The sequence below is a fragment of the Conger conger genome, chromosome 12, assembly GCF_963514075.1.
Source record: "Conger conger chromosome 12, fConCon1.1, whole genome shotgun sequence".
Taxonomy (NCBI): Eukaryota; Metazoa; Chordata; class Actinopteri; order Anguilliformes; family Congridae; genus Conger; species Conger conger.
This window is the reverse complement of record NC_083771.1, coordinates 43,366,728-43,383,093: the sequence shown is the minus strand read 5'-3', so window position 1 is coordinate 43,383,093 and position 16,366 is coordinate 43,366,728. Positions and strand designations below refer to the sequence as shown.

Here is a 16,366-nt window from a genome sequence, read left to right as displayed (position 1 = left end):
TTAGCAGACGCTCATATCCAGACTCAGCTTTGACATTTTTACACAGTATCCATTTATACAGATGGATATACCTACAGTATACACTCAGTGAGCACTTTACTAGGTATTTATTAGACTTTTTTAGACTTGAGTCTTCTGCTGCTGTAGCCTATCCACTTAGAGGTTTGACACATCGTGTGTTCAGAGATGCTCTTCTGCATACCTTCGATCAGTCTGGTCCTTCTCCTCTGACCTCTCTCATTAACAACATGTTTCTGCTCGCAGAACGGCTGCTCACTGGATGTTTTTTGTTTTTCATACCATTCTCTGCAAACTCTAGAGACTATTGTGTCATGAAAATCCCAGGGGTTCACCAGTTTCTGAGATACTCAAACAACCCTGTCTGGCACCAACCATCATTCCGCGGTCAAAGTCACTTACAAAGTCACATTTCTTCCCCATTCTGATATTCTTTTAAGTTGGTGCACAGGTCTACCTAACAAAGTGGTCACTGAGTGTATACTGAAACAAGTCAATGCCTTGTATCACGGGTACAAGTGTCGTACCATGGGATTCAAACCTGAAACCTTCTAGTTACAAGCCCGGTTCCCCAACCATTAATTACACTGCCAACCTCCACTCCTTCTCCCAAGAGATTTCAGTCTGCTCCAGCCCTTCATCAGCCCCTACAACACAGGTGTCCTCTGTCTTAGGTAACTGTGTAGCACAGCCACAGATGAACATCCATCCATCCATCCATTATCTGAACCCGCTTATCCTGAACAGGGTCGCAGGGGGGCTGGAGCCTATCCCAGCATACATTGGGCGAAAGGCAGGAATACACCCTGGACAGGTCGCCAGTCCATCGCAGGGCACACACACCATTCATTCACACACTCATACCTATGGGCAATTTAGACTCTCCAATCAGCCTAACATGCATGTCTTTGGACTGTGGGAGGAAACCGGAGTACCCGGAGGAAACCCACGCAGACACGGGGAGAACATGCAAACTCCGCACAGAGAGGCCCCGGCCGACGGGGATTCGAACCCAGGACCTCCTTGCTGTGAGGCGGCAGTGCTACCCACTGCACCATCCGTGCCGCCCACAGATGAACAACCTGTTTGAATTTAACAGGATGCAGACACGACCTATGATTCTGCTGCCGCATTCAGTTTTTCCAATATGCGCTTTGGATTGAAAGTCATTGGATTGAATGCTTTACACCGACACTCAGCTGGACCACTGAAACACAATACTACTACTCTGCCTTTGGAATTTGACACACAAGGAGGCCAGCCAAATCTGTGTGCGGTGCTACATAAAGTCCATAGTGCAATAAACACCCACAAACACACATTTTTCAAATTCATCCCTCAAAGTACTGTACTGTTGCACCATAAAACATCGCTCCACTATTTAACATACATATGCAACTGATTCAGAGCTACTAACAAAACTATTCTTTACAATCTGGCAGCACAATCAACATTTCACACTTATAAAATAATAGATTAATTAAAATTGGAAATTATATTGACAATGTTGAAGAATGCACAAGAAAAATCACCATATATCAATGCAGAATCATGAAGGAACAGTTTTCTCTGTCCAAGCTGGTCTGTGTTGAGTCCAATAAATCCGTATTTATCCCCGTAAACCTTTCAGGAACATGTAAGGCTTCTCAATTAGCACAGTCAGGACATAGCCCACAAGTCCTGACAACACTGTGTGCCCCAAGAACAGGTACATCTGTAAAGAAAAACAGGGTGAAGACATGGAGGAGAAACAAGACACACGCACATTAATAATAATGATAATAATCTTAATATGCACTATATTTAACATTCACCCTTCACATATTTGTTGTAGAACGAAAGGATTGAAGGTTGTTTCAATCCTCTAATTAACCCATAAAATCAGCTTGATACTCACAAAGTTGATGTCATTGTAATGTGTCGGTGTGTCTTGTTTTCCGTTGTACAGTATGATAATGAGGGGATGAATCATATAGCAGGCATAGCTGATGTTTGACAGAGGAACCCACAGTTTCAGTGACATCATTTTATTGATGAATCCTGTACAGAGGAATAAAATGAATTGACACAGCTTATGAAACGTGCAAGCAACAAATGTGTTTGGTTAGTTACCCAGTGGAAACATTCCACCACAGCATGTGACTTCCCCATCACCAATCACGAAAGACACGCCTGTGATACGGTCTAATCTTACCCGCACGCATGCCACAGAATTAGACAGAAATGTGGAGGCATTAGTTGTGTGTGTTGGATATCCAGTGGCATCTCCTTCCAGTTGCTGAGGGTTTTTGGTTAATGTTGGGCTCCAGATTGGGGTGACATTAGCTCAGGAGGTAAGAGCGGTCGTCTGGCAGTTTCTAGTTTGATCCCCTGCCCTGGGTGTGTCGAACTGAGTAATATACCTAACCCCCAAATGCTCCTGACAAGCTGGCTGGTGCCGTGCATGGCAGCCTGTCGCCATTGCGTGAGTGAATGGGTGAGTGAGAGGGATTCTCACTCTATAAATGCGGCCTGTTCGTACGCTGAACTACAAACGGTGTTTTATGAACGTCGCTCTCAATGTCGTGCCCGTGAAACGGTTTTGTCCCGGGAGCGCACTCACCTCCGTAGCCCTCCTCACAGGCCAGAATCACCCAGGCCACGCACAGCCCGAACAGGGTGCGGTGGAGCCCCTGGTAGGCGGCGTGGGGTATGGAGGGCTGGTCCGGCACGTCCCGCAGGACGTAGGACAGGGCGATGAGCGCAGCGATGACGATCACCGAGGAGACCCAGCCGAGGGCAGCCTGCCACTGAGACACACAATGGTGGTGAGTGTCCCTCCTGGTGCTGTAGCTATCCAGTCTGTTCATTCAACATTTATCCTTACATTCATTTTTGTTGAAGCCATTCTCGGTTCTAGACAATGGAATGGTTTTTATTCACAGTATTTGGCGTTTAAAGAGAATGCCTGGGTCCAAAACTGAGCGGCACTTTACAGGAGGACACATTCTGAAATGTATACGATGTAGGATGAGCACCAATCACAAATCATCACTTAGTAGCTGCCACGTGATTGGCAGATTAGATATTACCATTAACTGGTGTACGGCTTCTACCTAACAACGTGCTCACTGCGTGTACATTAAAAGAACAGTTTATCATGGCAGTCACAGTTACCTGATGTTTTAAAAGGTGAGATTTCTTGGTATTGAGGAATATCCCTGTAAAAACCCCAATCAAATATGGGCCATACCGGGTCCAAGGTTTGTTGTAGTAATACTCATAGAAGGATGCATAGTCCCTGAAACACACCATTCATAAAAACAAAACAGAACATTTATTGCTCATTGCAGTAAGTATTTAGTGAGCTCAGGCTGATACAAACTGGGTAAATGTACGTGGAATAATTTTGGCGCTTACAGTGTTGTTGGTTGGTGGACTGGGAGTTGCACTGTGGCCGTTATGAAGGCACTGGCTAGGATGGAGATCAGCAGGAGAATGGTTGCGAGAGCAGACATGGCGAATTTATTTCTGAAAAAAAATAAGTGCCGTTTAAGTTGAAGTGCAGAGCCACTCTTATCAGTGTGATTTGGAAACCTTGGCTGTTCTTACCGTCTGTAGAGGAACACCAGAAGGGGGGTTGTCGTGTAATACTGGAAGTCCACAGAGAGATACCAGGACCAGGGAACACACTGGATGCAAAATAATAAATAATTACATTTTAGCAAAAACTGTAAAAAAGAAAGAGTGAATTCTAGCTCAAACCCTCTTGACAATGTATTCCAAGGAACCCTCAACTATTTTCATAATTGGGCCATTTACGAATCTTCCTCGATTCCACGATGGAATCATTCACCGGAACAGAGCTTGTTTTCCAGTAACTGGAAGAAATTGGGCAATTACTTTTGGTTAGCTTCTTCACTAACATTTAGATGAATCAGCTATCAGGCTAAAACGGGATAACAGGGGCTTCAGCACAAGCATATAGATGTACTCTATGAAAGCAGTCAGAAATAAATCAGGATATTTTACACCATGACAGTCTGAAAAGTAAAATGGTCTTCATAGGAGACCCCTGCTATTTGCCAATGTATTATATACCATTACATCTACCTTTTATTATTCATATACAGATTTAGTCAATATTTCTGACCCATACATAGTATCGTAGCAAGATAGCACTAAATTAGAGGCCGCTTCTTGTAGTTATAACAGCGGCCATCTTATTTATCGGCACATGAACCACAACAATACCCACGATGTCAACGACGGGCAGCAGGTTGTTGATGAGCAGAACGTTGGACCACCAGTACTTCCTGCAGTGCTGCAGCTCGTTGTGTGTGATGGAGTCGTAGGAGTTATTCTGGACCATGGAGAAGACGCTGATGGTCAGACACACGATGAAGATGTGGAGGGGCTGGACCCTGCGACGCAGGCAACAAACCAGCAGCGTTACTCCAGCAGAACATTCCTGAAGGTAACTGATTGAGTGGATCTTGTAAGCGCTGGTACACCATACAGGGCCGTGTCGTCAGGCTTTGGATGAGCACCATCTCAAGACACGAATAAATATCAGACACAGCTAATGATACCGTATGTACAAGACAGCAATGTGTTCCATTTTTTCAGAAATACATGTAAGTGTAAAGACAGCTTATTTTTGCACTGATAAAACAAAATAATTTGCTATCTGACTCCAATAAAGGAATCCATTTTTACAGCTGGTAAGTGTTAAGTAAACAGAATGTTAACGTGCCACTGTACTACATGACCATGTCAAAATGCACATGTCATGGTGTCTTACATCTCGAGTGACATTTGAAGGAATGCGGAATGTACACATACAAAAATGTCTTCCATTATGCAAAACCATAAAGACATTCAAAGTAATAAATGCAATCGGGAATTACAATATGAAAAACACTCGTGTGACCAACTCACCTTCTTAATCTCTTGAACAAGAAACTGGCCACCAGCCTTAGACTTATCGTATCATCTGCCCTCTGAACTAGGGCCAAAAAAGACTTTGCACTCAGAAGTCCTCTGTGAAAGAGAAGATAAAGTGTTTGTTTCCAGGAAAGAGATTCACAACTCCTTTAACAAGACCTAAGCACAGGTCATTCAGACATGCCACTAATGCCACAGAGTGCAGGTTACGTCATCCCCGTGTTGGCAAGCCGATTGGGAAAATGGCAGTTGAAGCAGTGATGCAATGGCTTCCTAAATCACTGTGAGGAGCCAGAACAGAGCTACCGGTGTCAGACAAGATGCTGCTGTCAAGGTAACCTTTGACCTTTGGCCCTTCCATCTGACCTCTCTTAATGGGGGCGAGGGGTAGGGAATCATGGGTCCACAAGGCTGTTTAGAGCATGGAAATCTTGGAATGCATAAAAGAGACAGCTTTTGGAACAGCTCAGCCTTTGTAGTGATGTGTTCTAATTGTCCAGTAAACATTATTTTTCTTCATGATCTTAAGCTGGAAAAACCACCATGTTATTGTGTTGTAGATGGGCAAAAAATGGCCCAGCACTCAAAATCCCATAATGACAAAGTGAAAACATGTTGCAAATGTATTAAGAATCTAAAACTGAAATCTCTCATTTATATATTTTAAGTATTCAGACCCTTAATTCAGTACTTTGTAATTACAGTCTTCTTGGGTAAGTCTCTACAAGCTTTGCACACCTGGATTTGGGCAGTTAATCCCATTCTTCCTGACAGATCCTCTCAAGCTCTGTGAGGTTGGATGGCAAGAGTCTGTGAATCTTCAGGTCTCTCCACAGATGACTATGGGGTTTAAGTCTGGGCTTTGGCCGGGCCACTCAAGGACGGTCAGAGACTTGTCCAGAAGCCACTCCAACATTGTCTTTGCTGTATGCGTCAGGTCATTGTCGTGCTGAGAGGTGCACTCTGGAGCAGGTTTTCTACATTCACCCTTTCCTCAATTCTGACCAGCCTCCCTGTTCCTGCCACTGAGAAGCACCCCCATGGCATGATACTGCCACCACCATGCTTCACCGTAGAGATGGCATTAGTCAGGTGATGAGCAGTGCCTTGTGTTTGGAGTTCTGCCTAAATAGTTTACTTTTTAACATCAGACCAGATCATATTTTTCCTCATGCTCAAGTCCTTTAAATTTGGTAAACTCCAAGCAGGCTTTCATATGCCTTTAACTCAAGAGTGGGTTCCGTCTAGCCACTCTACCATAAAGGCCTGATTGAAGGAGTGTTGCTGAGATGGTCGTCCTTCCAGCAGGTTCTCCCATCTCTGCAGAGGACTTCCGAAGCTCTGTTAGAGTGATGGTTGGGTTCTTGCTCACTTTCCTGACCAAGGCCCTTCTTGCCCAGCTATTCAGTTTGGCTGGACAGCCAGAAAGAGTCCTGGTGGTTCCAAACTTCTTCCAATTCACAATTATTGAGGCCACTGTGCTCCGCCACAATTTTAGGTCTACAGAGAGTTCCTTGGACTTCATGGTTTGGTTTTTCTCCTGAAATGCAGTGTGAATTGTGGGATTGTGGGACACACAAGTGTGTGCCTTTCTAAACTATGTACAATCAATTCAATTTGCCCAATCAAGTTCTAGACACATCGGAAGGATAACTAAAGCAAACAGGATGCACCTGACCACAATTTGGATAGCCACAGAAAAGGGTCTGAATACTTATGTAAATTAGAGATTTGCCAGAATTTACTTCACTTTCTCATCATGGGTTATTGAGTGTAGATTGATGGACAAAAACTGCAATTTTATCGGTTTAAAATTAAATCTACAACACAATAAAGTATGCAAAATGTGGATAGGGCCTGACTGTATAGCTCAGCTGTGAAATCTGCACAAAGACTGTGTAACTGACATTCATTTTAATAAGAAAATGACAGCGTCCAGCCTCCGTCCCCCAAGCTGCCATTTTGTCTCCGTCGTTGAAAAGGCAATATTTGTAAAGTAGCCAGAGTAAGCCAAAATATTAACACAGAGCTGAATATATTGTGCTGTCAAAGACCCCCAGGCCATACAGCTATCAGAATGTCTATGCACCATGTTAGTGTTGGACCTGTCAGTTCTCGCCCACCCGATAAGCAGGACCTCCCCCTCAAAGGTTCCGCCCTCCCAAGGTCATAATTTAAATGTTATTTTCATGACTTTGTCATTTAAGCGAGACAAAACTACATGACCCATTTTATAGACAGTATATTTTATGTCCACATGCTTATTTTCATACTGCTAAACCCATGGCCATATGTAGCCACGGTTCAGTTCTTACCCCAGGAGGAGAAAGGTGTCCACAGACAGATAGACTGGCCCACTGTAGGCAACCACGTACAGGGGGTTGTTCGCCACTCTCTCCCTCCATCTCTTGTAATTATCTGTGTATAGGAAAACAACCATATAAATCTCACACATTTCAGACCCTATATATAAATGTGATTATGTCATTCATCATGTAAATGCACAAAAATTAACAGACGTTTGCAAGACAAGTCAAACACTTGTAAACTTTAAAAAGGAAGTAGTATACAGAATAGTAAAGTGACACTGCTGATACCACAGAATAATAAATATGAAAATAATACTTTATTAGGTATTTATTATACTTTGAGGTTTGACAAGTTGTGTCTTCAGAGATACTCTTCTGCATACCCCTGTTGTAAATTTTTTGCATTACTGTCACCTTCCTTCTCCTCTGACCTCTCTCATTAACAATGCATTTCTGCTTGCAGAACTGCTGCTCACTAGATGTTTTGTGCTTTTCACACCATTCTCTGCACAAATCCCAGGTGATAAGCAATTTCTGAGATACTCAAACCACCCTGTCTGGCACCAGCAATCATTCCACGGTCAAAGTCACTTCGATCACATTATTTCCCCATTCCGCTGGTTGATGTGAACATTAACTGAAGCTCCTGCCCCGTACCTGCATGATTTCATGCATTGCACTGCTGCCACACGATTGGCCGATTAGATAATCGCGCGAATAAGTAGGTGCATACGTGTTCCTAACGAAGTGCTCAGTGAGTGTACAGTACAGCACTTCAGCTAATGAATAAGTTTCCCGTGATTGATACTCAAGATATGACGCCCGTCGGTGAACGGCAGTGCCGTGTCTCCTCACCCATGTTCCAGGTGCTGAACTGCAGGTTGTGTCCGCTGATGATCCAGAGCAGGCTGAGGATGCGGATGCCGTTCAGAGAGGCGTAGTTCCCCCCCGCGTTCACCGTGCCCAGCAGGCCGGCCGCACTGCTCTGGAGACAGAGTGCCTGCATGGCCCCGCGCAGACCACCTGTCAATGGTAAATAGTAAATGGCAGGCATTTATATAGCGCCTTTATCCAAAGCGCTGTACAATTGATGCTTCTCCGTTCACCCATTCATACACACACTCACACACCGACGGCGATTGGCTGCCACGCAAGGCCCCGACCAGCTCGTCAGGAGCATTTGGGGGTTAGGTGTCTTGCTCAGGGACACTTCGACACAGCCCGGGCGGGGGATCGAACCGGCAACCCTCCGACTGCCAGACGACTGCTCTTACCGCCTGAGCCATGTCACCCCCCTGTCAGAGGGAGGGGACCACAGGCCCGTCAATCACCCACATTCACAGCCTGGACCACTGCTGTCACCACAGGGGCAGGGCTACGGTGCAACGGTGTGAGGTAGGATCAGCTACGCAATGATAGGTGGCTAATTGCCAAAAAAAGTAATTAGTCATTATCTAGACCCCAAATGCACCCTGAAACATATGGGTCTGACAAGTGAAGCTAGTAATATTTAACCTCAGTTTGGCTGGAATACATTTATATTTGATTGTAAACAATTATTTAAACTTTTATAACTTATGTACTTTATACTGTATATACAACGCAAAATTAGCAGTAATGTCTGTGCCTTCCATGTGCTAGTACATCTTCAGAAATAAAGAGTATTCGAGAGTAAAAGCACATAGGGATATGAGCATTAGAATTCATGTCCCTAGAAGTGATCTCAGAAAACCTCTTCCTGCTGTAAAATCCAACTATGCCAGTTGAAACTTCAGCTGGTCAAGCTGGTCATAGGCTGGTCTAGCCGGGTATGACCTGGTGAACCAGCATGGCCAAGCTGCTCGTAAAGCTGGTCTAGCTGGGTATGAGCTGGTCAACCAGCATGTTTAAGCTGGTCATAAAGCTGGTCTAGCTGGGTATGCGCTGGTCAACCAGCTAGTGCTGGTAGCTTGTCTGTGCCGGTAGCTGATCAAACCATGTCAAGCTGGGAGCTAGTCTGAACTGGTCAATCAGCTACCAGCTGTTTAAAAACCAAGCTTGAGCTGTTTTTTTTCCCAGCAGGGCTGTGTACTTGCTTTTTGTCCGTTTGTCTTCCTTGGATTTGCAGCTGTCCGTTGCCTCGGGGAATATGCAGCCGTTGTTGTTGGTGGTGGCGGAGCCGTTGGGCATGAGGGTGCCGTAGTGGTTGAAGTTCGTGCTCAGGGCTGTACCGCTCCAGGGGTCGATCTCCTTCCACTGCCTGCACTGGACGACGCCGACGTACACGGTCGCCACCAGAGGAATGGCGATCAGCAAGGAGCACACGAACCTGCGGGGAAAGCGTGGAGAATACGTGGGTAATGGACGTGACTCCTTCCTGTAATCCGGCATTGCGAAGAATGCGTTTCGGAGGCATCTTGTGACCGGGACCTGGAAGGCTGGCGGTTCAAGCCTGAGTGAGCCACAATAAGATATGTGTAGCTGTGGGCCCTTGAGCAAGGCCCTTAACCCCCACATCGCTTCAGGGGGGGGGGATTGGCCCCTGTCCTTAGTCCAAATCAACTGTCAGTCGCCTTGGATAAAAGCGTCAGCAAGATTACTGTAATGTAAAGTAACGGGCAGTCACTCACAGGCTGATGATGACAGAGAAGTCCGGTGGGGTGTGGGTGAAACACTGAGCCATGTAGACCCCCTGTTTGGAGTCAGGCAGGATTATAGGGGGGACTGGGGGGATCAGGGACTTGCTAGCTAGCTGGAATGTCTCTGGAAACCAAAAATGAAAAATTAGAAATCCCATTCAAAGCATTTCAGAAATATCAGCGTTCAAGAAATAGGCCTACCATGTAATCACAGTCACAGGTTTAGCTTTAAATCTTCCAGCACATGCCAAACTAATAACAGAACCAATTATTGGTGCAAAACAAATACCATAACTATGTGTGCCAAACGATTTTGCACATGATAAAGGTCAGGACGTACAGTGTTTGTATTAAATGAGAGAATAAAACAGTCATATTTCAGACAAGACTACTTAAAATGGTTTGCCCTGTGTACCATAGGCCTATATGGATATAAATGGATTGATGTAGATATCCTGTGTGTTCTTCTGAATTGAAAATATGATAGCAGGCACAACATCACCAGCACAATCAAAATTATAACCACGTTTAGAATAACCGAGGGGAAGTGAGCAACCTACCATAAAAAACGAGTGTCTGAACTTCTGTTTCTTCACATGAGTCTGGGACACAAACGCCAACAAAGTACTGGATCGGGGCCTGTTTCACAGTGTCAGCATCAAAAAAAAAGAAATATATCAACCAACATACCACGGCTTAAATCCACGTAAAGAATGTTTGAGGCGATGGAGACATGTCTTTACCTGTTTTAAAAACACCTGGCAGTATTGCCCTTTGAACCCAGGACCGCTGGCTAACTGGCATTCTTCCCGTGATCCAGGCCTGTTCACATTTCCAGCCTCAATGTCACTGCCCATTTTGCCAAAGGAATCATACACTATGCAGCAAAACATAAAAAAAACTTTCACATAAAAAATAAAATGACAATACTACAGGGGTATTGATGAAACCTCAATGATTTCTTCAAAATCGAATTTTAACATGATCTGGTATTATACTGTAAAGCTGAATAAATGATCAAGAATTATTGGCACCCTTGCTAAATGTGCACAAAAAGTTCTGTATACTAAAAACATAATAGTTATTGACATAACCTATTTTCCAACATGCATACAGTATTATGCTTTATTCATTAACCAAAGTCTTACATTTTTCAAATAAAAAATGTATTTCCCCAAAAAATAGGTTCCACAATTATTGGCACTCTGGTTTAATACTGACTATGGATAAGAATGTAAAAAATATTTTTTTTAATGGTAAATGCTGGTACATTTTAATGTTAGATGCACCCTTTATTTGTTCGTTATTCATTATAAAAATAAAAATAAAACTCAAAATGTAACTTTGATATATTATAGATAATACATAATATAATATAATTCTATATTATATTATGAATAGCTGGTTATTGTCTTGTGAATAAAGGCTTGGTTAGGCATTTGCAAAAATAGAATGGAATATCGTCAAATAATTGTACTGGTGAACATCTCCGATATATCCTGTGTCAAACACACTTGAGCCCAAGTTTGCCACATTGCTACGTTTTTATGTTTCAAATGAAATCAAATCTATACTGTTTCTTCCAGCAGGGAAATAGTTTATGTACTGTATTATACATTTGTACATTATGGCCTTTAGCAAACAGGAAGCTGTGGCTATGATTTCACCAGTTTGCATGGCTCTTAAGTGCTAGACTTAATTTTACATTTTCATAATTTAAACAAAGCTGAACAAAAAACACTCTGCAAGTAAGTACATAGTCTAAGATAGTGAAAAAACATTGCACTTATGATGACTATATGTTTAGAGCAACACTTCATGTGTATTTTACTAGTTATGGATGTGATGCTTTAACTTGTGGAAGAACCTATGCACTTGTAAGTCGCTTTGGATTAAAAGCATCCGCTAAATGACAAAAATGTAAATGTAAATGTAAAAATAAATCATCAGGACAAAACATTTCTCAAAGACATCTGCTGCAAAGAAAGGCTGCTGAAAAGTAATTGCAAAATTAACATTACATTAAGCCATATGTAGGCAAGTTTTTATGAAGATAATCAAATTAAATGCTGTAGGCACACACATGCACAAGGCACATTAAGCACAGGAAAAACATAATGACATGTAGAAGCAAAAACCAAGAATGGAACTGGCTGTTGTAATGTTTTATATCCAGCCTTCTAACATATTAAAACTCTAGCCAATGAGAAAAAAGAAGGGCAATTAATAGCATTACAGTAACTCATGTACTTACTTAATACTGCATATCTGCTTGGCTGAGCTTCCTCTAGTTCCGTCAGAAACACCACCGTGTCATCGACACACTTCTGTGACACGTTTCCAATATGGTAGCCTGAACAGACGGTTACGCAGAAGAGGATAACGCTCCACACCCAGGCCATCTTGAGATGTGACTCTCTGCGCTTCATCTCTGCGGCTTAAATAACATTCGGCAGACACATGACCACAGAGCAATAACTTCCGGTCACACAATCTAGACTTACAAATCTGCGTGTAAATTGTAGGCATAATTGATGAGAGATGCCGGGCCATTTTGAAATGAGAACGTTTCAACATGTAAGATGGAAATGATGAACATCTGGCATTATCTTTCAGGGCTGGTCAGCTTGCTGGCTTCCTCTGGTATTGTGGCAAAATATGGCTGTAAAGTAATTTAACCCCAGGAGCATGCACCATTAACCCCCATTATCTCCGCACCCATACGGGCAGGAGCCTGTGGGGGAAGACTCAGGCCTCCAGCCGTAAAACTCATTACGACGGGGCAACATCCTTTACGGCACGGGAAGGTTTCAGAGGGCAAGGCCTGTTGGGCCCATTATTCCCTTCGAACCCCCCTTTATTGCTCTCTCCCTCTTTACTCAGTCACTAAATGATGTGTACAGCACTGGATGTTTCATGACAAAGTCAGTTCAGATAATATTCATGTTTGGTATTATTCTGATTGTTTCAGTGCGACTGGTGCAATGGTTTCATTTTTGCAAGAGCAAACCCTGGACATCATAACCAACAAGGAACCAGGGAGAAAATGTGTGGAGCTCTGCCCCAGTGAAAGCCATGTGCCTCAACCCCCCCTGCGTTTCCTGGGGAGGCGTGGCTCCAAATTCCAGATGGGTGACCCATTTTTAGGGTTAACATCAAAGGCCAGATTTTGGGTTTAAGGACAGTAAACTAAGCAATCTGGGAGAATACAATCAGCCTCCCGTGCACATAGTGCACGTAATTTCTATGTACAGGGTGTCTGTAGCCAGACTCCCGTATATAGCTTTTATTACCAGGTATGACTTTTAAGACTTCGTAATTTGGTTTGTTTTTATATTGTATCTGGAACTAGTATGTAATTACGTGTATGTAACCTGCCTGGGAAAATAAAATTGTTAAAACTTGATCTGTTTGGTTTTCCTTACTGACACTTAATGTTATACAGGGAATGCTTGGTTTACCCCTTCGAACTGGTCTAGGGAGGATGATTATTTCCACTTACTGTATCACGGCGTATAGCACCCGTAGACCTATGTTGGTAAATCCCTCGCCTCCGCATGGTAGTTCATTCATGTCGAGCACAGCCGTAGCTATGTTGGTCTGCTTGGGTCCCTAGGCTGTAAACAGATATACCCGAGAGTAGCTATTCCTGCGACCTCTGTAATGACTACAGATAGCTAGTCAGTTCATGAGACGTGCACATTACGCGCGATGTGACATGCGGTGGTACCAGCAGAGGATTGCTCAGCGAGATCTTCTCAGTACAGGATTCCTATAGCGATCAAGTCAAAATTATAAATAAGACATCCACTAAATGTGGACAACTAATCTAAATTATTATTCAAATGGAGTCAGATAAACGAAGGTGAATATATTGGCCCTATTGTGGAGGTTCTTGGTCAGCCCGGACCAGTAAAGAGCGGAAGGCAGAGTGGTACTCCTGTCTTTGTATCGTGGCTTATTTATTGGCTGATCTAGAATCTCCGCATAGGGGCCACTAATTTTTAACCCTATTAGTATTCTTTCAGCAACACCAGAAGGACGAGCACGCTGATACCTTCAGCCCTCGCTAAATTCCGTCGTTGGGTTAGCGTGGGGTTTTACAAACATGACGCTTTCTTTACTGCTTAACACCAATAATGAAGAGAAAGGCAGCTGGTTGAAGCATTCAGCAACCAGTCCGTGTTTAATGGTCAGATTTGAAGCTTAGTAAGTATTTTACTTCAGTGGCGAAGATGTCTTCATGAACACCTCTAACAAACAAAAACAATATGGCAGGATTGTAAATGACCAGCAGTTATTTTTCAAGACAGACAGACCACCCACCCAATTTTCTTCTTCATTTAGACATGTAGAGAGCAGAGGGTAACAGATAAAGGACTACAGACCCCCTCCCACACAGACAGACTCGTCTATGGCAGGAGAGATGGCCGCCCTCTGACCAGGATGACCAGTATGACCAGTCTCCCCATACCAAACAGTAACCTTACACTGACATTAAGCTCATTTATGGAACAATATCAAAACCATTAGTATTAGCAAAGAAGTTCATATTCTGCAGAAAGTGACACTTTACTGAGGAACTCTACACGAGACAAGGGGAAAAAGAGTGAATGGTGAAACATCTTTTCAAAACAAACTGCAGAACAGGAATCCTTTCTGTGACGTGTCGCTCTTACCAACAACTCTGGACTTGAACATAATGAAAGTAAATCACAACATGGAGGAATTACCACATCCAAATCTGGTGTGTGTCATTAATTAGATAACACGTCTCTCGTATGACAAAAATCTGCTGGTTTACTCATTTATTGACATCAATAACCATTTAAACGGGAGCATTTGACATCTCTACTTAACAGCAGCAAGACACATTCTAAGAAACAGATAACAGCCATTAATGGCTTCTCTCATGCAGTTATAATTCTACATAAAAATATTTAGTTTAAAAAGTAAAAAAAAACAAAAAAAACAATGTGTCCTTATAAGGGATATATGACATAAAAAAGAAAACAGAGAAAAGAAAAGCACAATTATAAAGTTGTTTTTTTCTTCATATTTTGTCAATCTCTCTCTTAAAATGTAAAACACTGTTCAAGATTTAAAGACATTGAGGAGTGGCTACAGCTAATCGCTGACTAAGAACAGGTAACCGTTTCCAGTTCCACATTTACATGAACATTCTTAACTTCGGAAGGCAAGTCTTTCTTTTTAAAATAAAACGTACACCTGCCCACTTCCTTTGCCACCGTTTACAATTCACAGAATGTGCTAAGAGTAAAGTAATGCTACAGCTCTGGGAGTTGTTTTCTGACGATGCTTCCCTGACGATCGGTAAGACGCAGAAGAACAGTAGTTTCACTGGAGAGCCTCCACTGCTCACCACATTTTGGTCTTGGCTGAACCCACTGAAAGGGAGTGTTTTATAGAGTGTTGGGAAAGGGGCGGGACATCCACACATCATGATCAGCATAGGGAATTATTCACCTGAGCCCAACACCTACTTGAGCCCAACACCTGTGTGAGCTCGACACCTGCCTGAGCCCAACACCTGCCTGAGCCCAACACCTGCCTGAGCTCAACACCTGTCTGAGCCCAACACCTGCCTGAGCCCAACACCTGCCTGAGCTCAACACCTGTCTGAACCCAACACCTGTCTGAGCCCAACACCTGCCTGAGCCCAACACCTGCCTGAGCTCAACACCTGTCTGAACCCAACACCTGCCTGAGCCCAACACCTGCCTGAGCCCAACACCTGTCTGAGCTCAACACCTGCCTGAGCCAAGCATACTTAAAGAGAAATATCCAGAAAACTGAAGAAAATAAGCATCTCAGCCGCAGGTTTTGAGGAGCAAACAGGTGAACTGGAATAGGGAGTATGTGTTCAGTATGAGAGTAAGAATGAGTGGAGGAACATGGCGGTCTTTAGACACATGCCCACCTCCTCCATCCCCCCCCACAGCCTGCCCTGACTGAGAGGTGGACTTTGGGGCATGGCAGGTTACACAATGAGCAGAAATCATATGGCATGTGGATACAAAGTATATCAGTTCATAGTTTCAAGAGCAGCAAAAGTTAACTGAACTCACACAGATTTGGGCCATGCATATTAGCTATACAACTATAGAGACTGGCTTGACACATAATACTGTACCAATACCTCCTATATGAATAATTATAAATGGTTCAGTCACACTGCTACTCTTACATATCGTGTAAGACACTCATAGCGAGCTTTTTCAGCTCAATTCAGGTTACCAAACTGCCTCCAAAGTGCTTCCAAAAACTTAGCTAAAAGCAAAAGGTGTTGTGTGCAAAAAAAGACGCATTGCGATCATAACTCCTTCAGTTATGACACCGAAGAGCTGCCTGAGAAGAAAAATAAAGACACAAAAGACATCCGGAGTTGTTTCCCATTCAACGTCAACGTCTCCTGTCTTTTAACGAAGCACAGCTGGTTTCCAACTGAGTAAAGCATAATAAAAATACTGCAAC

General features: G+C 43.3%; 2 protein-coding genes across 8 annotated transcripts in view; both read right to left on the bottom strand.

Annotated features, from left to right (window-relative positions):
• Positions 1–1,091: 1,091 nt before the first annotated feature.
• oacyl (O-acyltransferase like) lies at positions 1,092–12,273 on the bottom strand. Its single transcript, XM_061262163.1, has 15 exons — positions 12,126–12,273; positions 10,615–10,748; positions 10,432–10,510; positions 9,863–9,995; positions 9,271–9,561; positions 8,109–8,233; positions 7,260–7,362; positions 4,939–5,040; positions 4,256–4,421; positions 3,610–3,689; positions 3,418–3,528; positions 3,175–3,298; positions 2,621–2,807; positions 1,916–2,058; positions 1,092–1,732 (listed from the first exon to the last, which is right to left on the bottom strand). Exons 1-15 carry the CDS (start codon positions 12,271–12,273, stop codon positions 1,628–1,630), a joined length of 2,031 nt encoding a protein of 676 aa, XP_061118147.1. The 3' UTR covers positions 1,092–1,627.
• A 2,391-nt stretch (positions 12,274–14,664) lies between these two features.
• znf532 (zinc finger protein 532) overlaps positions 14,665–16,366 on the bottom strand; it is a 23,373-nt gene continuing 21,671 nt past the window's right edge. For all 7 annotated transcript variants that reach the window (XM_061263728.1, XM_061263727.1, XM_061263726.1 and 4 more), the window contains one exon: positions 14,665–16,366. This exon is cut by the window's right edge and continues 1,195 nt beyond it. The gene's annotated coding sequence lies outside the window, so the exon portion shown is untranslated.

Bases quoted from the DNA above. Each gene is read 5' to 3' on its own strand.
- oacyl (XM_061262163.1), bottom strand. From the start codon at position 12,273: ATGGCCTGGGTGTGGAGCGTTATCCTCTTCTGCGTAACCGTCTGTTCA. The intron at 4,422-4,938 runs GTGAGTTGGTCA...CCTGCGTCGCAG, and splicing joins TTGTTCAAGAGATTAAGAAG to GGTCCAGCCCCTCCACATCT. The intron at 2,059-2,620 runs GTGAGTGCGCTC...TCCTCTGTACAG, and splicing joins CTGTGAGGAGGGCTACGGAG to GATTCATCAATAAAATGATG.